The 24,067-nt window shown below is 39.8% G+C and overlaps 1 protein-coding gene across 4 annotated transcripts in view; it reads left to right on the top strand.

Annotated features, from left to right (window-relative positions):
• Positions 1-4,903: 4,903 nt before the first annotated feature.
• Positions 4,904-24,067, top strand: part of WARS2 (tryptophanyl tRNA synthetase 2, mitochondrial) — a 52,139-nt gene continuing 32,975 nt past the window's right edge. For 2 of the 4 annotated variants that reach the window (XM_075107781.1, XM_075107762.1), the window contains exon 1: positions 4,904-5,461. In XM_075107781.1, the coding sequence (XP_074963882.1) occupies positions 5,408-5,461 (54 nt within the window). In that variant the 5' untranslated portion in view covers positions 4,904-5,407. Of the gene's footprint in view, positions 5,462-14,929; positions 15,036-24,067 lie in introns of all 4 variants that reach the window. The other 2 variants (XM_075107792.1, XM_075107773.1) reach the window with 2 other exon arrangements.

Here is a 24,067-nt window from a genome sequence, read left to right as displayed (position 1 = left end):
CCGGAAATAATAGCAGAATTGGGTTTTCTATTTACTGTAGTAAAGCAACCTTGTCTATAAACTCCTTATTGCAGGCAAACCAAAGGTGTGTGTCTGGGGAGGGCAAGCTTTTCCCCTTGATGTTCCAGGACATGGAAATACAATCCTTTTTCAGACACAGATGTTTGCAATAGAAAACTTTCACTCCACTCTCTTCTGTTTTTAATCTGCTCATGACAGGAAACACAGATTCAAAATGAATGTAAAGAACACAGTCACCATAACTGATGATAATACAAAAGAACATGTAGGAAAGATTTCTTTTTCCCAACATACTACAGGGAGAAAAGGTTTACAGATTTCAGAAGATTCTAGGTGTTTTTATTTCTCAGTGGCTACCAATACAGTGTTCTTCTGTGAACTTCACAGGATATAGCTCTCTGCAATGCTATGATACTATCAACAGTTTCAGCATACAAAAGATAATACAACACTTCTTCATGCTCTCTGCCAGATCTTCAGTGCTGTCAAATGACTACCCTGTCAAAGCTTCACTGAACAGACAGATGTATAGAAATGGTCAAAGATTCTTCCATAGCATGTGTAAAATGTAAAATGAAACAGGTAAGAGTGATTGATTCACCCTTTCCAGCCAGTCTTGCTGCTAACCTCTGGGCTCTCAAGAATTTCAGTGATGTGCTTTTAAACTAGGCCAAACTACACGTCTCAAGTGAAGTTCTTTATGTATGACAACGTGAAGGGGTTGAGTGGACTCTTTCCCATGCTTTTTGGTTGCCTGTTCCAACTTCTCCTCATACTTCAGATCCTGCCCTACCTGGTCTCCCCTCTCTGCCTTCTCTAGTTTGTCTAAATCCCCTTTCCTTGCTCCTTCATTCAGGTATTACCTTGCTAATGACATCCTTCACTTAAAAAACAATGGATGTCAAATATTTACATGGCGATTTCTGCAAATTCATTTATCATGCTGTGTGTCACGCGCTCTTTGATCTGTGTCCATTTTGTCTGTTTGGATTTTGAGCTATTTGGAGCTGGGGCTGTCACCTGGTGTGTGCTTGGGCAATGCATAGCACAACGGGATCCTATTTTAGACAGTACCTGAGGAATACTGTCGCAAACAATAAAAACAATTGTAATTATAATTACCCCTCCCCCAAGCTACATTAAAGAACACGATCAAACACTCAGAAATTAAGAAATCAACTCTTTGATGGGATTTTAATTCATTTCCCTTTCTTCTTCTGTATAAATATTATGATACCGCCTCTAGCTATATGATAAAATAGTATTTTTTCTGCAAGGGTCTTGCTTCATTGATTATTGTTCATTTTTTAAAATATTTTTTATTCAAAATGGTGTCCTAAAACTTCCTTACCATAGGATTTTCTGTGATAATCCCTCAATTGAGTAGAAAATTACTAATTTCCTTCTACATTTTTCTTTGTTACTTTTATCAGAGAATGTGAGTGATTCAAGAGTATTAGTGAAATTATTTTGACAATGCTGACTTGAATAGCTGTTATTCTTACTATGTTGTAAAGATGGGAGCTAAAGCACAAATAGATCAAGCATAAAAGAGAAATCTTACATGTTAGATTAATAGACATAGATTCTAATATTTTAGGCTGTTGCATGTTTTTAGCATATGGTATATTAGAAGCACAGTAGCAAAAACATTAGCTTCTGCTAGGAGTGCACAGAATTTCTGCAATTTTTCTGGTGAGGAACACAACATATTTTAGTACACATGATTTTTGAGAGTAGCAAGGAATAAAGCCAGGCTTTCAATATTTATTCAGCTTCTTTAACCATCCTTCCTTTTTACAATCTGCTGCCAACAACCAAACAACTTCTAATTTCTATTTTAAATAAGTTGAGGAAGCTGTGCATAAAAACTCTCTACACATCCCTAACTAGTTCCCAGGATCCCATTCACATTGTAGAGCAACCAAGGCTGGGTCCTGTGTAAAGCACCGCCTCTTCAAGGCTTCATGAAAATAAAAGTTTTGTGAGCCTTATCTCAGCTGCAGAGGTCTTTCTACCTAGAAAAGAGAATCACAGACTTTCTATTCTGCTCCTACCACTATCCTGTATTTTCACTAATCACTTACTTGAGCATATGCCTAAGTCTTCCCTTAAATCATTTTACGGCTATTGCCTGTGGTTTTTTCCTTGATTTTTCAGTGTCTCTTTTAAGGAGGGAAACCCAAAGTGGACTTAGTATTTACTGACTGGTACCCCAGCACTAAAAAATCACTTAGTTGACCATTTCAGCAACAGGACTGCACTAGCAGATAGAGTTGCTTGTCCAGCACAAACTCTAGATCTTTTGCAGAATCACCATGTCCCAGGAGACACACGCATCTGAAAGATATGGTCTGGTACTCTTGTTTCCAGGTCAACAGTCAGTTTGGCGGTATTAAAAAGAGAGAATTGCACTAGTGATATTTTGACTGAGTTCTCGTTCATGTTCACCCGTTGCTGGTATTTTCCCAATTTGGGCTCAGTGGCAGATTCTGCACGTCTAAACAATCTTGAATAGATTCACAATGTGCATTGGGATAATATGGGTAGGGGAAAAGTGTCTAGGAATCATACATGAAAAAGGTCAGAAGAGTTTTGGCAGCAGCAGAAGATTTCAGAGGACAACAAATATGAGCAGTGAATCCTTCTCCCCTAACTCAGCCATCTCTCAGGGTATAAGCAGTCTCATCTTCTCAGGGATTCTCAAGCCAACCTCTTCCTCTTCTCACCTGCCTTGCACATTCACACCACTCTCCCTCTTTGCCTGCACCAAGAATATCCCTTGTAGCTTCTTCTGCCCCTGCTAGTTTTGTCATAGTAGTGGGCTCTTCTTGCGTTAGAGCTATTGTAAATGGAGTATTGAATTTTTTCTTTTTGTTCAGCTTGAGTTTGGGTTCAACAATGACTTCAAAGTAATAACTCAAACTCAGTTCTGTTTAAAGAAAAAAAAAACCAACTTGGATTAAAGTTTTTACTTTGGTTTCAAATTGATTTTAAAACATGCTTTGTTTTAATACACTCCTATTATCAGAATGGTCTGAGTGATTGCCATGTTTTTAGTGTTATTTACAAGTCTGTCAATATTTGTGGCAAGGGCACATTTCAACATAAATTATTCAGTATCTATTTGCAGATTACCAGTAACAGTATTGAGTAGGGCAAAGCATGGGTCACCACAGAACTCTACTAGAAGTCTCCCAGTTCAAATTTAACAAGGAGGGCTGTCAGCTAATCAGCCCTTAGTCATTTAGTGTGTGCTTCTCTGGTATATTTAATTAGAATGCCCTGTGGTCAAAGGTATTACAAAAGTCTAAAAACCATCATCTTTTACTGTTCCATTATTAACTCAAATTCTAATAACCTTGAAAAGTAACACTAATACTTTTTAAGGAGTATTAACTGTATCTTCATTCTTTAGTCTTTTATTACTGAATCCCACATAGCTTTTTTCTTCATCATTTTGCCTCAGATCAATGTCTGGCTTACTGATTGATAATAACATTATAATATTTATATTCAATAGATGCTGAAAGCTTTCTCCTTGGTAATTACATACTGGAAAAGAGTTTGGTTTTAAATTCTTTACAGATGAAAAATTGTCTTAACATTTCCTTATCATATTATCTCAATTTTCTTTACAGCTTTTTGAAGCTAAGTTTATATTCCACTTGCCTCTTCAACTATGCGCTCTTTACCATGTTAGTTTAAGACAGCTTTACCTGCTCCAATTAGTCTCCAATGGAGAACAGTTCTAGTTGTGAGACAGAGGCTAAGGCTTCTGCGCACCATCAGGATTGTCACCTGAGGCTCCACTCAAAGCATGTCTCTAGTCTCACATTAGTGGAGCAGCCACAGACTCTCGTTTAACATTTTTTGGCCTTAGGACGGGAAATATCTAAAAAAATATTACCCAGACTTTTCCATTTTTCAGCTTCTTCCCTTATGTCTCCTACAACTCAACCAACTTCACATGATTTTCACCTAGTTATGTTCTCAAAAATAACTGATACATTTTTACTGAAACATAACACTGAATTAAAATGTCAGCCAAAGATGAACATTGCACACAGAAATTTTCAGCTCAAATTATAAACAAGAAAGTGATGATGCAAGTGTTGAAAAAATGATATGTACAATTTCTGGTTCAAGTTAAAGTTCTTATTGGCTATGCAAAGTAGATATTTTACAATCTGTATTATAGTAGAGTCTGTGGAACTAAATGAAGATTAGGCTCCCATGTACTAAGCAGTCTACGTACACAGTTTAAAAATCAAAAAAATTGTGATTAAACATTGCCTCAAAGTGAAAAAAAAACCCAAGCAGTTATGCGTCTTTAGGTATTAACATTACTTCAGGATTTTAGAGTTAGGAACATTCTACAGTAATATCCTCAGTGATAGGGTTTGGACTAATCTAGCTCAGTACTGAGTTGGCTACTGAAAATAATCACCTGTACTATGTGCAGTGCCACTGATAGCAGACCTACAAGCACACCTTCTTTCGTGGTTGCTGGTTTGTTTCTCCAAATCCTCCAACAGCAAATTCCCAGAGTCACTGCGCCAGATATTTCCAGCCCTGCAGATGAGCTGCAGTTCACATCACCTAAACATTGGTAACAAGCATTTTGTGGCTTCTCAGCCCAGGAATTGAACTGGGGAGAAATTAACGGGAGAAACCTGGCACCCTTCTCAAAAAAACTGGCACAAAGAGCTGACGTATGTCTTCAGAAGCATGTTAAACCTCGCTTACAACTTCGCTGTTACTCATTTGCTTTGATTCTGTTATCTGGTGCACTGGACGCCACATGGGCACGAAGATCCCATCTGGGAACACACCACGTCAGAGGTAAAAGATAAGAAGAGCTGCTTCAGTCTTGGCATTCGGGACAAAGCAGGGCAGGTTCGGGCAGAGAGAAGCTTTTTAAGGTTTTCTGTGGAAACTGACTTTAGTTAGTCTGATGCGTGGAGAAGTGAGCCCGGCAGATGTGGGTATCTTCAAGTAGGGGGCCAAGCTGCGGATCTCTCAGCAGAAAGGCTGCCACGGGCAGGGTCGGGCTGCCTAAGGAGAAAAGGGGCCAGGGAGACCTCGGAGATTATACAGGAGCTTGGGGAACGCAAGGGCGTTACAAGGGCAACCTCCGCATGAGGCAGGACCCGTGAAACAAGAGCGGCGATGCGACGGCGTTTGCCCAGCGGGGAACACAGCGCTAACGGCCCGTCGCCGCGGTTCCCCTCTGCGGTGCTCCCGCCCACCCGCCGGTCGGCCGCGTGACCGGCACTGGGCATGCGCATTCCCGCCGGCGGGGAGCCTGCTGCTGAGCGCAGGCGCTGATTCTTCCGGCGTTGTTTCCCTTCCCCCCCCTCCACCATCCCTTCCCGCCTTTGCCATGGCGACACCGAGTGGGCTGATCCGGGCCCTGCAACGCGGGACTTTTGGCCAGGTAACCGGCCTGGGACACTTCCCGCCTGGACATGGGGTCTCCTCCCGGTCTCTCCGGTTGGGCCGGCCCAACCGTCAACCCGCCCCCACCGTGCGGCGGGCTGGCTCCGCGCATGCGTAGTATGGCGACTGCGGCGGGGAGCGCGGGGCGGGGCCGGGGAGGGGGCCGTGAGGCTCTGGCGCCCCTCACGCTGCCCCTGTCACAGTCCCGTCATTCCCGCTCGCCTGCTGGTTGTCTCTGGCGCTTCTCGGGTGTAGGGGCATTTACTCCGCTTTCACAAGGGGTGTAGGGGCAGGAGAGGGAGGGAGGCCTGAGCCGGCAGGGGAGGTGTGGGGGTGCAGCGGCTGCTTCCGCCGCGCCTTGTCGGTGTCCGGGTGGTCGTTCAAGCGCTGAGGTGCCACTGGGCATCATTCAGGCTTGGTCTTTACTTCTTCTCTAGAGCATTATCTTCCTATTTTAAATGTACCTGCAGGCTAGAAAATTCTGTCTTTTCCATTAAGGAAATAAACCGTGGAAGTGTCTGAACACTACTTGGAGAATGTACGTCAGCCCCCCGCCTTGCTAATTCCACAGCGTCGGTGGGGTGTAGTAGTGGTTAAATTTGCTTAATGCATTTGGGGTTTTCATTGTAACCACAAAGAACATGAACTTGCCTTCCCCCCACCCCCATTCTTTTACAAAATTGAAATGAAGGAGTAATTGTTTGCATTGATCGTGTTTGGGAAGATATCCTAAGCAATCAGCCAAGTCAGGTAGGAATATATTCAGCAAGCATGTGATTATAGGCAACCTCCTTGGTAAAGTTTTCTGTCTATAAATGATTTGCCTTACCAATCTAAATTTGTATGTAGCTTGTTGTCTTGTTTTTAAAATGAGTTAAAGAATTACTTATTAAAACAATCTGATGACAATAATACTAATGCGTCATTTCAGTGAATGTTTGCTTCCCTTAGCTGGACAATTGGCTTTTTCAATAAAGTCATGCTCACATTCGTATATCATACAAATCTTGAATGGTATGCTGTTTCTGTAATGGAACATTTTATCCAGAATGGGTGTCAGGGTAGATGTGTCTCATGTTGCTTGTGAGGAGAAATAGGATAAGTAGAAGATCAAAGATGGCTTTCAGTTTCTTGGTGTTGTGTGTACTATCTATGACCTTGCAGCAACTGAATTCTATCTGTAACCTTCAACCACAGAGGAGTTATTCTGAGAATTTCAAGCTAAAACATACACTAACACACAAAAAGTCAGAGTATGTAGTGGTGGGTCTGGGTAAACTACAAGTTGTAGGAATGTTTGAGTTACTTCACAACTAGGATTTTTTAAGGTTAAACTTAAGAAATGAAGGCATATTTCAGTTCCTTATCAAGACAACTAATAGCATGCAAGTGACCTTGATTCTCCCCTTTCTACTGAGGAGGTAGGGTGAGAGGGAAAGAAGGACAACCTGCTATCCTGTATGAAACTTTCATAACCAGTATTTTACTTAGTAACTGTGTGCTTCATAGTAGATGTTACTATGAGGCAGAGGTAAGGCTTCTACTTACATCCTTTTGTTTCAGAATTCATTCATGTATGACTACTTTAAATTTTAGCCGTGTAGAAGACCTGAAGAGTCTTGACATGGCATACTCAATAAACTTGTTCGGTGTTTCCATTCCTTTAGGTGCTTTGGTTTTATTTCACATATCTGTACCTAAATCTTTCTAGGTTTTTAACACTTCAAATTTGAACAGTTATGCTCTCCCTGTAATATGTTTGCCAAAGCAAACAACAGGCAGGTCTTGCAAAGATGCCTCAAACTACTCTTTGTTTTTAGAACAAGAACTGCAGATTTCCTTGAAAAATATTGAAAGGGTTTGTATATGCTTATCTTTCCAGCCACTCACGGTGGCTCTTTGGGATCTGTTCAGTATTCTACCAGGTACCCTCCACTGCCTTCATTCCCCTAGCAAAGGATTCTGGTTTATCTTGCGTAATAGAGAAGTCTGCTCTGAGTGAACTTGGCTCCATTGTATATTAATATTCGCTCTGACACGAACTTCTTCACCACCTCTTGAGTTGCTTGTCAGGTCAATATTACTCATCAGGTGCTTTGTCACCTGGTTACTGTTACCTTATGTCCTTTAGATGTGATAGGTCTGAGAATGTACTTCCTTCCTATTATTATTTAAATTTTTGAATTTAACAAACAAGAGGCCCAAAGTTAGTGTTGGTTATGTAACCTCATACTGCCTGCCTCCAAGTAACAGTAGTAATTTAAGTTGTTTCTCTGATTTTAAGTTTGCGAGTCCAATATGCTGTGGGCTTTTGTCATTTTCTCACTTCAAGTACCCTTTTACGTCTACCTGGAAAGAATTGCGCTGGAATTAAAGCGGTACTTAAGTGCTTCTTCAAAAGAATTTATGCTGTTACTGTTGCCAGACTGGACTTCAGAGTAATTTAACTATTATGGCAGACAGCTTGCAACAGATCATGTATTTGCTGTGTGCTAAGGAGTGATATTCAAATTTCAAGCTGGAAATGTGTTTGTCTTCAAATTTGAGCAGTATATATATCTATTGGCACCCTTATAGATTTGGTGTTTTAGCATTTAATAATGCAGTCATAGTTATTAGAAGATGTCATTTCTGTGGTTTCAGCTTTGTTTCACTGTAGTGCACAGTTCATCGTTATGCTGGATTTATCATGGTGTGGAAAAGTTCCTCTATACTTCTTGTTGTACATACTTCTAGTACACAACTAGAATATGTAGGCATAATATATGTGGTTAAGAAGAAAGTAACGTTTTGTTGGACAGGTTGGTTATATTTTGGGTATTTTTACTTTTAAGAGCTTATTTTCAAATTCCTTGATTTACTGTTCTTCAGTGGTCTCTAAGACAGGGTTATAGAAAGTCATTTCATCAAGTCTGTTTCATTGATAAGACGCACTTAAAAATAGCAACTAACAGGTACTCAAGGGAATTACTGATAAAATTCTGAGAAATCCAGCTATGGCATAACCTGTCAGTAGGAAAATCTAATCTAAGGTAAGTCAGTGAGCTGTTGGTGTGTGACCTCATAAAATATGAATTAGGTTTAATGCTGTCAGCAAAGCTCTACAAGTTGTTGCTATCAATATAAGTGTTCAGTTAAATCTTACTAGATTGGGCCTCACACTGTGTCAGTCACTGAATTTCCTGGGTTATCTTCATCGAAATCTTCAAGTCATAATCTCTTTGTAGTCTCACTGTTGCAAAGCCAAACCATTTAAGATCAGAAGTGGCCAGTGGTTGAATCCCAGCCTGTGTAGGCTTTCTTTTCTCCCATTCAGACCTTCATTCCTAAGCATAGCAGCTGCTGATAAAAAAAACTCTAAGTAAGTGCATGAAGTAAAGATAGGGACTATTTGTGCTTAGGTGACTAGGAAAGAAAATCTTAGCAGTACTACCAATGCCAGTGACACTGTTGGGCATTTCTGTATTAGTGTGAATTCAAGCTCTTTGACAGGGTATCTCATTTTTCTCCTTTGTATCCCATAATGGACTTCTAATTTGTTCAGAGAGGAGCCTAGTTAGCATTACACGTACCCCCTTCAGACTCTCTGATCTACGTAGCTCCTGCTACATAGTATGAGACATGCCAGAAGGTAGTTTACTACCTTCACTGTTACCCCAGTGAAGCAGAAGAATGACGAGGTCTGGCTTTTGATTGTAGAGTCTCATACATCACTAGATGGCTTTCCAGGCTCCCAGCTAGAGGCCTAGTTTTAGTTGTTATTTGCCTTCAAGAAGTCAGGAGTCTTTGGTGCCATTTTTCTTTCCTAGCAGCAAAGTAGTTATCACTACTACAGTTATTGTGAGAATACTCTAATACCTATATTGCTTTTCTTCCTGAGAGTACATTTTAAAGAAAAAATGAACCTCTCATTTTGCTGCCTTTTCTCCTACCCTAGTCTTCCATCTTCGATAGGTAAGCCTTCCCTGGCCTTCACACGTGTTCTGTTACAATGGCTGTATTGTTGTTGCTAAGCTGTACGTTTTGATGTCCTACAACCTTCATCTCTTGTCATCTTTCACAGGAGTGATGTGGGTTCACTTTTAGCTTTATGTGATACAGAACTGTATCTTCTAGCCACAACGGCTCATATTTTGTAACACAAAGTACTTTCCTCTCTGATGCTAGAATTTGGTCATCATTTTCTGGCACTCAAAAGTTGGATTTGCTGTAATAGAAGTCAGGACAGTGACTCTAGCAGGCACTGTTTGGGTGATACAAAGAGAAGATTGGTTTGAGTTCCACAGTCCCAAGGATGATGCTTCTACCTCTCGGTGAGTGCTGCACAGGAAACATCTCTGATGAATGTTTAATCAAGACCACTGCAAGTACCAGACCTTCAAATCCAAGGAATCTTAGCCAACATATTGGTAGTCTTATCAGCCCATTTAGGAACGCTCCTGTTTCTTTACCCGAGTTAATACCTGAAAAAATGCCAAGGATAGATCCCTGTAGGTAGTTTCTCTAGCTTTCTTTACAGTTTGTGACCGAAGATGCATTTACTGCATCTTCCTCTACTGTGACAGCCTAATGGGTCTCAAGGCCAAAGTTAGACTAATCTGCCATGTTTTGCTCTTAATAAATCCATGTTTGCTGTTGTTTTCCTCTAGTTATCTTCTAGGGGATTGCAAAAGGGTTTTTTGTTCCCTGAGAATTGATGCTAAGCAGACTACCTCCTGGACTGCTCCGCTTTTCCTGTATTTTTGGAAGCAGGAATGACATTTGTCCTTTTTTGGTCTTGTGATACTTTGCTAGGCCTCTGTGAACCTCAGTGATTCTGGCCAGTATTTTCAGTATTTTAAGAAGAGATCTTCTGACTGCTTGGCTCTGATGAAATTTTATTCTTTTTTTGAGGAAGTATTGTTCTTTCTGTATTCAGGCCACCTGATCACTCCATTGTTACTGTGCTAGTCATGTTAATGACTGGTCATGTTTCATATTTTTTAATGAAGATGGCCATGAAAAAGGCAGTTAGATAAAAATTGAAGGGTTCTTTCAGAGGATACCATTAAAATGTTTTTTCCCAGATTGCAAATTTAATCTTGAAAATTTTCAGCTATGGTTACCATATGGGTTCCAGAGAAAGGAAGTAACTGAAATTACCAGGCCCTAATCCTTAAGGATTTCAAAGATTGTAGTTAAAACTACAGTGGGAGAGAGAGCTCAGTTTTTAGTATCATTCAGATGTGTTTTGGATGAAATGCAAACAATTGAAAAGCATCCATGTTCCCATCTTGAATTTGTTGCTGTCGCACAGGGGTCACTTTAACCGTTAATGAAATGAGTCCCCAGATGCATGTAACAAGCTGCACACATACACAGGTTACTGCAGCAGGTCAACTTCAGAACGTCTGTCCAGACAGTTGTGTACTGAGATTGATGGATGAGCAGACAGTTTTTTAAGTGCCTGCCTTGGATTTATGATTGTCACAGTCCCCAGTGTAGCATCTCTTTCTTCTAGAGAGCATGAAGGTTGGAGGTTACAAAGTGATTTTGACTGAGAAAAAAAAAGCTGGAAATGCAGATACCTGTTAGACAGCAAAGACACGTGCTGTTTCCTGGTGTCCAGTATGGGGTTGTTGAGTATGTTGTAATCTACAGGACCTTTAGGAAAGATCGAAGTGACTTGAGAAATGCTTTCCAAATACAGGTAGACTCTATGTGGATTCATGTGTAGAAATTGATACCTTTTTTTTATTATTATTATTATTTCCCATTTTCCTATTTTCCTGAATTTTAACTTCTTTTGACTGTTGTTGTTGGGCACAGATGCTAAAAGTTACTTAGTTACCCAACTCCTCCTGAAATCAACTGGATTTAGCAATGTGTTCCAGCCTTTGGATTAAACCTCTAGTGTCTCCTGTCCAGGATGGAATGGAAGTCTTCCCTAATCAGTAATTTGTTTTTATTTTAATCACTAAATAACTTATGTTTAATTCTCTGGGAAAACTGGCTTATCTTTCAGATAAAGCATTGGAAGGGTTCTCTATGCCAGAACGAAACCATTGGCTTGTGCACCATTTTCAGAGCTGAAGTTAGTATGCAGTAAGAATATACATTTCTTGGGTCTTCACTGGATTTGAAAGAACTCAGATGTCCACAGAGATTTATTAGACCTTCCTGTCGTAGAGAGACTTATCCTAATCTGCCTTGCTTAATGCCTTGTCTCTAGTGGATTTTGGCCACTGTTGTAGCTGCACAGGAGAGAGCCCCCATTGTAGACAGAAATGAAGGATCTTTGAGGCGTGAATGGGTCCTATTCATTTCCGTAATGGAGTTCTAACAATAAAGTCTGGCAAACATAGATTGTTTTAGCAGGAAACGGCCCTTTATGCTGGCGTCTTGGCAGGGCTTGGGTAGAGTCCCACCATTCTTTCCCCCTTCTGGCCCTTGCTTTCAGTGTCATGGCTGAGCCTGTTTTTTCTCTTGAGAGACTTCTGTTTTTATTAACTTGTTTTTGTACAGTGAGTTTAATGAAAGATGCTACCCTGGCAGCCCTGGATGTTGAAGTTTTGTGTAAATTTCTCCGGTGCATACGTTGGACAAACATGTTGTGAATTGTACAGTCTGTAGTGGATCACCACTGTCTGTAGACCGCAGACTAGGGGTCTTGTTTTAATGCTGTTTCATTGGCAGATAGAATTTCCATTTACTAATACAGCAAGTGCTATTCTAGACATTCAACAATTACTTTTTCCATGACACAAGTTGTGGTTTATGCTGGGATTGTGGGGTTAGATGAACAAACATTTTGTGGAGTTAACTCAAATTACAGTAGGATCAGAAGTTGAAGTGAAGAAAACCCCTAAACATTAAGTCAGTTAAGTCACCTTAGATCATATATTTTTGAGCTCTGCTGAGCTCAAAAGTAAGTAGTGGATTGAAATTATTTTCCTTTTGGTTATTTGAGCCCTTGACTGTAACAATACCATTCTTGGAGTCTCCAACTCAGACAAATCACATAGCAGATTTTATATTTTTCTGCTGTATCAGGCAAATCTATGCATCCACTGGAGAGGATTAAATACATTTTTGCCCCCAGAGGTGTCCACCTTGAAAGTGCACTGAAGTTCTCACTGCAAGGGAAAGGAAATAGACATATATTTGTATATATGTATACACACACACAAGTATACAAAGAAGTATATATACTTACTTTTTCATTTCCCTTATTCTTGTGCTGAAATGTGATGATTGCTACCAGAAATGAAATGTCTGCTTTTACTTTTAACTTTGAGTTCTTTGAATTATGCTGGGGCTTGCTTCTACTTCTTGGAACTGGCAGAAGTAATGGAAAGGTGTTTACCCGACTGCTTTAGTGATGTCTGGATGATACCTGAATGAAGAATTAGTGTTGTGTGGAGGGAGCACTAATAGGGCTTTCCTCAGTTTTCATGGTGTTGCACATAGGTCATGTTATGAACTACTACCAGGATGCTGATGTTATCTTCATAACCAGGCAGATAAAACCCTGCTATGCTTCATTTGTATTTAGATGGCACTTTCATAACTTTTAGGAATTTTTTTTCTTTTTTGGTTAGATTACCTTGTTTACAGATAAGGGGTTTGGAGCCTTACAGTACACATTAGAAGGTGAATTAAGTGCTTCTTGATGATATTTCAAAGTGGGGTAGGCCCATCTATAGTTCACCTACTTAGGTGCATGTCAATATTTACATTCCTGTGCAGAAAGATCCCAGGGTTGGATAGTGCTAGATTTCCATTTTTGAGGCTCAGAGCTCCTGTATAACTCTTCTAATTCCCAGAAATATTCAGAAGCTAAAGTGAGATGAAATTGTATACATACTCCCACTCTGACAGATGGAGTATATGTGGGGTGGAATCCCATCAGTGTCATTTCTGGTCACATACACTCAGCAACAATCAAATGCTATACCTTGGGCTTCATAGTGTCCTCCTCACAAATCTGGATGCTGAACTGTTAATCTCATTTGGAAGGCTGTTGGCCAGCATTCAAAAAAACTGAATTGCTAGCATCTTCACAACTTCCTAAGCTCACCATCATCTTTTTTCCTTTTGCCAGGTGCATAGTTCTGACTTTGGAATCTGACATGTTAGCTGTGCCTTGGAAAAGATACAGCAACATTTCCATGTTAATAAAAGACTCCAGGCTTCCTGATGATCTCACCAAAGATCCACATTGCAGATATTTCTGTCACTTGCTTTCCCACTTGTAGGTACTCTAATATTCCTGTCCTTTGGCAGCAAGATTGCTAAATGGCCTGTTTTGAGCTTATTCAACAGCAGGAACAGTTCTTTTCAGGTATTCTGCCTTAATGCTAGGTCTCATAAGCATTCACTTTTCTGCTAACCGGCATTGCTTTTTACGTTCACAGCAAAGAAATATGGGGAGGTACAAACTTTTGAAGACAGTACCACGGTATGCTATCCTTCCTAAATATAATCTTTTTATAGCCACATCAAAGTTTCTTTCAAAGGTGGTCTTTGACTTCTACTTGAATTGGGTTATCCATTTGCAAATATTTTTCTTGAAATCACATACTTGCCAAGATGTGGAAAGACTTTACTTAATAGGCATCCATAGGGTGCTTTCCGTTTGCATGGAAGAACAAAACAGTTTCAAACATTTCAAAGCCTCTTTGTTGCTTATGTAAAGGGAATGAGGGGTCCAGCCCTCTGAATTCCTGACTGAATCTCATTTTGCATCTCTGCTGGCAACAAATTAGGCCATGTAATTGCTGCCACCAAGAATGAGTACACATTCTGCTCTTCATACCCTTCCATTGTTTTTTGGGTTTTGGGGGTTTTTTTGGTTGGTTGGGTTGGGTTTGGGGGGCGGGGGGGAGGAAATAGCCACATTTGAGATCTTTGCAGAGTTAAAGCAGTGTCAGCACTTTGCATGTTCATCAAGCATTAAGCCAGGTCAAAACAGCCAAAGGTGCTGTCACTCCCATCAGAGGAACATTTTTACAGTTGGCCATGCAAAACTGATTGTAAGAGTCTAGTAGAATACTTGCCAGTACTCAAAGAAAAATGGAGTATTGCATGTCTGAGATACCTGCAGTACAAACAGTTGGCTTCTTTTCACTGATGTACTCTTAAAAGATACATGTGAATTGAGAGTTTGTAATTTGCCTGATTTCCTGTGGGCCAGTTTGAATAATTCAGGTTAACTTAGCAAGGGAGAGCTCATCTTTAAAACAAAGCAGTGAGTGTCACAACTGAGCTAAAGAACTTTTCATTTGACATTTCTGGGTTCACGGTTTATAATAAGCGGGCCGACGACTACAGTTTGCTGTGACTTGGGTGGCATGTGCTGTGGCTGTTCTAGTCTCACAGGTAATGTTCTATAAATTTCTACGTGCTTTAGGTCTCAAACATGATAACGCTTAATTGTACTGCTACAAATCCTGACCTGTATTGCTTTTGTTTTTCCATTCCTTAGATGTTAGTGACCAAGGAGCAGACTTTTTTAAGCAGCGTTTTATTGTGCTAGTGACTGAAGATGCTGGTGCATGTTAAATATCAATCCTGCAAGAACTTCCTCTCATGTAAGCAAAGAATTTGCTCTGTGTACAGAAAACTTCATCAGTTGTAAATTCAGTCTGCTTGTTCAATGGAAATACAGACACTACACTCCTCCTGTCTTCAACTCAACCTCAGATTAAATTCCTTAGGAAGAGAATATAGCTTTTACTGACCATTTATCTTTTGGGGTCAGTGCATGTATCTAAACCAGGGCATCCAGATGAGCTTCTGTGCTCCTGGACACAGGAACGTGCCTTGGCTACATCCTCTTGGAGGGCAAGACCTGAGCACAAATGAACCTCTCTGTCTTAGTCCCCCTCGTCCATTCCTCATCCACTGTTTGTCATTTCTGTGGAAACAGCCCAGTCTGGTGATTTCAGGACCAACCTGCACTGATAAAAACAGTTTGAATGTAGTACATGAGTATTGTCTTCTTCAGAAAAAGCTTTTTAAATTCTGTAGAAGTCCCTGATACAAACATGGTTATTATGTCTGAAATATTTAAATTGATAGAATTCTCTTCAGCATAGACAAGGAGGTCCAGCTGTAGCATTTTTCTTTGTGCATTTGTGCACCATTAGCAAATTTACTGAGATTTCCACTTCCTAAGGCCTCTCAACAGCCATCAGGTGGTTTTAAAACTTTCCTTTTCACCTGAGATGGATTTCAGGCAGTGACCACAAGGTGAAAGTTTTTGAACAGCTGTGTTAATTTTGGCCCCATGTGAAATGAAGCCAACTTTCCTTGCTACAGGAAATTGCCAAATAAAATAATGGAGAGGAAATGAACTACTCTTTGAGCTTCTAGGACAATATTCTGAAGAAACATAGTCATTCCAAACAAAAAATATTTTTTAAAAAACATCCCTCTAGCTGTAAGTCAATAGTCTTTGTTTATATCCCATAGGGCAATCTTGGTAGCAAGCAGACTTCTCACTTGAACAAAATATATAAATAATACAGTAAACTCTCTTTCAGCTAGAGGTCAGAGAAGGAGCAAGAGTGATCAGATGTTTTTAAGAGATTTGGATACTACTGTGATCAAAAACATGAAACTTCTTTCATTTCTCTGGGAGACGTTAGTTATGGGGGCGTTCTTGAGCTGTTTGTTTTGTTTTGCTTTAAGATTGTGATGTTTTCAGTACTTAAAATGTTTTCATCTGTTAACTTAAAAGCAGATCAACATTTCATTTATCAAATAACTTATATTTATAGTTTAGAAATACAATATGCTTTTCTTTACATTTTGACAGTAACACCTGTATCATGTAGCAAAATGAGTGGTAATTCTTCACTTGTTGCTATCAGTTTTATTCTACTGAATAAGTGTACACTTCTGAATGTAGGTATATACCAGTTTGCAAGTATTAAATGATAACCTGTATTTCACATCTCTTGACTACACAGGATGTTTTTTCGAAGCATGTCAGTGTTCAGCTGCTACCTGTGAAAAGGCCTCAATTCTTAAATTTTGTTAAATGCAGGTAGAAAGACTTGGATCTTGAAATGCCATGAGGTCTAGCCTATCTAATTTCCCTTTCATCTTCTTTGGTCACTGCACTTTGACCTTAATCATGCCTATATAAGATCATAGGCTGAGAGGACCAGAAGCGATCCAAACAGAGGTAATCTGGTGTTTCCTCTGCCCCAAAATAAAAATTAGCTGCCCCTACTTCTTTATCAACACATCTCATATTTTTTTTAATAAAGAACCTCTCTAAGCACTCTGGTTTTGTTTTCTTTTTCTTACTGTTGGAAAGTTTTCTTTACATCTGGTCTGAATCTTTCGTACTGCAGCTTAAGCTCGTTGTTTCTTACCCTATTAACCATGGTCCCAAAAGTCTTAAGTAGAAGACTACATATTTAAGGCACGTTTAAGACCTTGTCCCTCCACAGTCTTCCTTCCGCTGGACTAAACCTCAGTTCTTTCAGGCTTTCCTCCATAGCCTTACTTCTGAGGTCTCTCATTGGACTTGATTATACTTCTATGGCCTCTTTCTACCACTGTTTTGAAACTCAGGACCTAAAACATGTTCCAGTGCTCCAGCTTGAGGCCATCCTCATCTTTAGTAGGACGAGTAAATTGGTTTGTGTCTTCTGGATTTTAATCCTATTCATACATTCCTGGGCAACTTTTGCTGTATTTTATAGAAGTGATGGGTTTGCAGCAGCATGATATTGATTCATACTCACCTTCTAGAATGTTACAAACCCTAGATCCCATTTTTCAGTTGTTGCCTGGACAGCTATTCTCTTTCCTGTGTTTGTGCAGTTTAATAGTCCTTTCTGTATGTACTTCTGCCTGTTAAACAGCATCCTATTTTTTCACACTTTCTTCTTCATTTTGTCAGTATCATTTTGAGCCCTTATCATCCTTCCAGCTTTGTGTCATCTGCAGATTTAATGAATACTCTTTATTTCATCATCCAGATTACTAATGAAGATATTAAGATATTAAATAGTACTGGACCCAAGGGAAGACCCTATAAAACTGTATTTGGTATATCTTTCTGCAACCACTGTAAGCCATCAATAAGTGCTGTTTTGGTTTTTGGGGTTTTTTTTTCTGTCCAGTTCCACCTGTGGCATATATTGTGTTCTAGGTGCTGTTTCCCTAGCTTGTGGGAAACTGAGATAATATTGAAACTTAATGACAATTGTGATATAACATTTAGTACTTTTTCACCATTCTAGCATCTCTTGTGCTATAGAAGGTTATTAGAGTGATCTGACATCACTAGTTTTTGAGAAATACTGTTGTCTACTGTTTATTACTATAATTTCTTATAAGTTCTTTATTTGTTCCTGTATTTTTCCAAGAACTGAAGTTAAGCTGACTGCTACAGAGTAACTCCACTTTGGTGCATTCCTGGGAGGGAGCATGAGGTTCTCTGCTCACTCCCTGTGCCAGTGTGCTTTCTGCCAGCCCACGGGGGTGCAGCTGGATCGGGAGGAAGGCAGACCCAGTGGGTTCTTCGAAGAACTGTTTCCAGAAGGCAACTGTGCCCTCAGATTTTAATTGTTTGGTTGTTGCTGGTTCAGCCACATTGTTCAATGAATAGTAAACTAGTTTTTCTGTGGATTTGTGTCTCAGGGGTATTCTCCACAGCATAATAAGCCTGTGTCTCTGCTCCTTCTCCTTTTCCCTTGTGCTACCTTCTCCAAGCAATGCCTACAGTACTGTAACTATCAAATTTTCAGCTTTGAGCATTGTTTGCATCATCTAATGGATTTGAAGCAGCACATACTGAACTGGCCTGACCTTCACACCTTACCCGGCTGGCCAGAATGTTCCTGCTGATGGTTCGGCCCGCTCTGCTCCCGCTGCAGCCTCCTGTCAGTGAGGCACTAATTTGGTTTATCTCTTAGCACCTTACTTGTGTGGTAATTGTAGGAACATAGTGTTATTAAGTCCTTTACCCTTTCACTGAGTCTGGGTGAAATGGGCTGATAAGGCCTGCAGTTAATGCCTGTGGTTGGGTAGAAGCAGCTACTGAAGAAGATTTATGCCTTAGCTTAAAAAAAGGGAAGTAAATGGTTTGAGAATAGTTAATGCAGGGTTAAGGCTGTATAGGCTGCTGCCTGTCTTGGACCATTTGAAACCATTGACTGCAGTCAATGTCAGACTGTGTGTGTCTTTGAAAACCAGGAGGTGCAGAAGTAGCGCATGTTTCAGCATGTGTTGGACTTGCTCTGTAACTGCACCTCTTTGGGGTATGTCTCAGCTTTGAACAAATGTCATAGCATGCTGTCCTTCCATTTGATGTGGAAAACTGCAGGGAGCACAGCACAAAAGAAAAATAAGACTATCAGGCTGTGTACTTGCTAAGGAAGACATCATGACTTAGAATAAGCTATGGCAACTGCTGTTGGCTGCATGCAGACCCAGTGCTCGGTTCCTTCAACGACTGTGCACAAACCCTTTCCACTCTAAAATGGTATGAGCACCTCTTGTCCTAGGACCTCTGCAAGACTTGAGCAAGCTGTTCGGTTTTGTAGACTGTTCTGTAGACTTGGTCCCCTAGCCCAAGTTTGTGTAACCTGTTTCACTGGGCGTGGGAGGGAAGGGTCTGTGGCTGCCTCGGGTCCAGAGGCACCTTCTGTTGCGTGGCAGTGTGAACAGCGGCAACCTGCTGTAGATAATCTTTGTGTCTGTCAGTACAGCTGTCGCTAGCACGTTGAGTGGCACGTGGAGCTCATAAAGGCAAATGAGAGAATACATTTGTGGGACGCAGTGTACAACATTAAAAGATCCATTTGCTTAGTCATCTTTAACAAGGCAGCATGAGAGGGCAGCCTAACCCAAACACAGTTATACTGTATTCTTTTGCTAGCCCTAGAGGGCAGAGTTAAATTTATAGGGTGGGGTTAGTATGTGCCGTAAATGTTCCTCCTTTAAATGTGTTTCTCATTTTAAATATAAATAAGAAAATCTTACTTAAGTTTAAATATAAATGCATTTGACATTCAAGAAAGGGGTACCAGGCAGTGCTGTTTAAATTGTAATTTAGTTCAGTTTCTGAGCAAGAAGTTAATCCTTTCTCAGAAGCTATTTATCTGAAAACTTGCTCTGGTCTAAATATATCTCTTTCTAATTTAATATTAGCTCTTTAATCCCTAATTTTAAGCATTAAGCGTGATAAAATAGCAGTTGTGCCAGATGAATTTGATGTATTGAATTACCAGATCAAGATAAACATGTTTTAAAGGTTTCTACAGCAAGTTTGTGGAGAAGTAATTGCTTAAAAAGCAATAAATGAAGCAAAGTCTGTAGTACATAGGCTGCTTCTAAGTTTCCCTTTTCCTTCAATTTTTTTTTTCATCTCTAATAACATTAACACTTAAATTGTCCTAATTAGGCTTTAAAATTTATGCTTTAGCTAGTAAAATCTGACCTGTCTTGTTTCCCTTCATTTTGCTGTTTAATAGCTTTCTGAAGACAGGTTTTGCTAAGCCAAGATTAACAGACGAGCATATCATTTTAGCAACGAGAGCTTTGAAGTTGCAGAGTATTAATGAGGGAAGTAAAAAAAATCATAGACAGATGCAAAAGATTCAGTAGTAGGGGACTTTTGTCAGCCAAAGAATTTCTTTTGTTTCTGAGGTTGAGGCAAGTTTTGGGGTTTTTTTTGTTGCCTTTTTGATCCCTTTTGGGAGGATCATGATGTTTGAAATTTCAAATTTTCCAATTTCTATGTTTTACTCATGTCTGTGTTTGCTTATTGCTGCTCTTTCTTCCCTTTGACTTTCACATTTTCTTTTCCTCTGGTGAATTTGAACTTGCTTCAGTTTGGGACAACTATGGGTAAATGAACTGCCACGGATAAAACTGTAACAAGAAGAGCAAAGTCTGTGAATGATCCTTCGCTGTTTCCTGAGTCGTTGCAGTCTCATTAATCAGCGCTGGTGCTGTGGAGGCTGTGTGGTGTGTTATGTCGCCAGCACAGCAGCTTCTCCATCCCTTTCCCCCACCCCCTGCGTGCCTACACAGTGGGGAAAACTAGAGAGGGAAGCCATCAATCTTTCCTGTCGTAGATGTCAGCAGTGATTCTCCTGTCAGCTTCCTGCTCTCTCTGTTGTGCCCACCACCTGTGTTTAGAATTAGCTCTGATGCTGCAGATCGCACTCGGATCTTCACCTGTTCTGCCCCAACTAAATAGCTGTTAAAATAAAACAGGGCAGCTAAATGCTATAGCATGTGAATAGTAACCACCACTGTGGGTTGTGGGGTGATTTCTGTTGCAGCTGCTATTGTACTGCTGCTGCTATTGTAATACTGTCATAATTTTCTGTAACCGTGGGTTTTTTAGGTCTGAAATCTCTTGCTTGTGTTTCAGCCCAAAGGTGAACTTGTGAGCAAGTCTTTATGTAATGTAAAGAAGAAAATATTTATTAGATACATTATAGATAGAGGCATAAGCCTATCTCCCATCAGTTAGCTTGCTCAGATAGCTTTATGAACAAAGTCTAAAGAAATTAATTAGTCTGAGGCCTTATCATTACCTTCGGTTACTCAAAGAATACAATTAGCAAAAGGCTCTTCAGGAGTTTATTTTTATACCTCTATATCTGGGTAGTGGGGGTCTTGAAAATGTGTCCATCTCCCCCATCACTGGGTAGATTGAGAAGCTGTGATGTACTGCCTCTGGACTTCTAGGGAAGGATTAATGTCATCATCTTGTGGTCTGTTCTGTTAAATAATACGTCTAACACAGACTCTAACCAGCCCAACTTTTATGTATACTTTTATGTAATTGTATAAATGTTTTCCTGTGCAGTCCTGAGGACTGTCTGCCTGTTGGCAGCTTTCTCCTACCTCCTTGACTGAATGCTAGCTTTTTCTGTTTTTAAAGCCCACAAAGAGATGAAAGTGTTTCTAAGGCGCAACATTTCCTTATAATTGTAGCTTGTCTGCTGTCATTTCAAGTGTATGATGGCAATATTTATGTGGACTTAGAAAGAAGAGAGGCTCTGAGAACTTAAGTTCTGTGAATGCTTTCACTTGATTGTGTAACTCCTTTGTTAAGTGGAGGAACTGTATTATGACTGATTTTACCACATATTTGAGAAAGAGTTTTCTGTTGACCGTGCCAGGCAAATACATGTATTCAACAGGTAAATATGTATATTCAACCCTCACAGAATTCATAAAGCCAAACATGAACAGTATAGGCAGGATACTAAGAATTGGCTAGTGACATGGGATGTTTTGATCTGCGTGGATCTTTCCTGAGAATCTGTGGATTCTCAGCACTTTCAGAGGCTTGAATTGGTTTCTTCTTTTGAATTAACACAATCTGAGGCTTCCCAAATCGCTAGTTACCTCTCCAAATAGCTGTATTTTGTACCCATGGTTTGTGTTTCAGTACGATGAGAGAGAGTTTCATGCTTGAGTTTGCCTGGCATTTATCATGATCAGTTTAGAAACAACAAGAAGTATTCCTGGTGAAGTCTTAAAAAATCTTTAAAAAAAAAAAGTAAAATGAAAAAGTGTATCTTCCTATAATTTTAAAGGAGGCAGAGGTGGCTTCTTAAACTTATAAACAAAGGGAGACTTACCATTTTAAATGTTGCAGACGTGGTGCTGTAACTTTATGGCCAATGATACAATCAAATGCTTTCAGCAATGGGGTTGTCATTTGCTTTCAACTTGATTTTTAGTTTGGAAAAGCAATTCTAGATTATGGTTAGCTGTACAATTCCATGCTTGTTTTTAAAGGACTCTTCAACTATTACTTTCCAGACTTTCTAATGTTTCATTTTTAAGAAAGACATGTTTTCACAGATTTTTCTACAGTAACTATTAATATTTTATTTTCAGTTTTTAAGCTTGTAAATGTTTTGCCTGGGTAGATTCTTAGCTTTTTAAAAGAAGTCTTGTAGCTGTTGTGTCATTTAGATATCAATTTTAATATATATATCTCATAATAATATGTATTCAAATTGTACAGATATCTAAATTAGAGGATATTAACAAAGTAAATTTGAGTCAGCTGAAAGTCATGGAATGAAATAGAGAAACTTAATTGTGAAACTTTTTCTACAGCTGCAGATGGTTTAAGAAGCATATGGCATCCTGCTTTGGAGGTTGCAAAAAAGCTTTTATACACGATTGGAAATGCAATATGTACAGCTACCAGCATCCGAAGAACTGCATAGCTGCTTTTAGGGCTTAGTGCTGCTGGGCTGCAGAAGAGCTTGGAAGCTTCTCTTTGTGTTCTTTAACAGACAAGTGTCCTGTGTCTGCTTTCTGAGGTGAACATTTTAACCCCTAAAATTGATTGTCCTCCTTCTCCAGGTTTCCTATAAATAGTGAAAGGTATTGTTTTCCTATACAGAATGGCTGACCATGCATAGTATGTGAAAATAGTTTGGCCCACTAAGGGCCAAAAAACAAACTGAAACTCAGTCTAAGGTGCCTGTATTTTTTTTATTTCCCCCTTCTTTGAAGAATTTTTGCTTTGGTAGATTGTTGTGAATATACATTTTAGGCAGTTTGTATGTTTATTTTCAAGATTCAGTAGTCTTCAAGTCAGTTTGCCCATACCATTAATAACATGAGAAAGTTGTGTGTTATACATACCTTTCCCTATATAACTGAACAGCATCCAGTTGGCTTTACTTACATGCTTTCATAAAATTCTTTTGATTAGACAAGCATGCTGTTAACACCTTCTTTCCTTTAAAAATAAATCTGTTTGTGGTGGTCTTTAGGAGACATGCAGATAGGATTTCCTTCACTCTATAGCAACTTTGGTGTGTTCTCCAGTTCTGGCACATTTGTCTCATGAGCAGGGAATGAGTGTGGTTTTTACTGCTGAATTGAGGCCTTGATAATTGTAGCTCCCCTTACTACAGGTGTGGCATGGGAGAAAAGCTCTGCTTGAGTCCAAGAGAGCAGCATTGGATTTTGGAAGCTATCATCTTTTCCAGTATACTCTTTTACATTGAAAATGGATGTGGCCATATTGCAGCGTGTCAGGACCAGACTTTAGCCATCCTGCTGTGGGACAAGAATGTAATGCTTATGCCTGATTATTTGAGAGCAGTTGGATGTTGACAGTTTTTCAGTATAAGGAGCAGCAATTGTTCATCTCGTCATGAAAAAGGAGGTTAGGTGAGAGAACACCTGAATCTTAATGAGTTTGGGACCAAGTTTCATTTAGAAACGCTGCTGAGAAATGTAACGTGGTGTTTGGAATTGCCATGCAGAAGTCTTATTGAGAGAAAACAAATAATAGATGGTAAAACATCTGTCAGATACCACACTTTTAACAGGAGTGAAGATTAACACACAGCACTACTGGTGTAGGTGCACATACCACACAGAGTTAAACATACGAACAGCGGGCTCACACTGTGCTTACTACAGATGTCTGAATGAGTGAGTGCCTGTGGGCTGGAGCTGCATGTCTTGTGGCTTTCACTCTGCTCCATTGGGAAGTCTTCACTCCTTTTGTTTTTATCCTTTTCCAACTCCAGTACTTTCGAGCACACAGCTCCCATCCCCTGACCTAACAGCTCCATTGAAGTGCATTCCAGTCCCATGATTTCAT

This window comes from Phalacrocorax aristotelis, chromosome 1 (assembly GCF_949628215.1).
Source record: "Phalacrocorax aristotelis chromosome 1, bGulAri2.1, whole genome shotgun sequence".
NCBI classification, from domain to species: domain Eukaryota; kingdom Metazoa; phylum Chordata; class Aves; order Suliformes; family Phalacrocoracidae; genus Phalacrocorax; species Phalacrocorax aristotelis.
The sequence above is the reverse complement of the archived record's forward strand: the minus strand, read 5'-3'. Positions and strand labels throughout refer to the sequence as shown.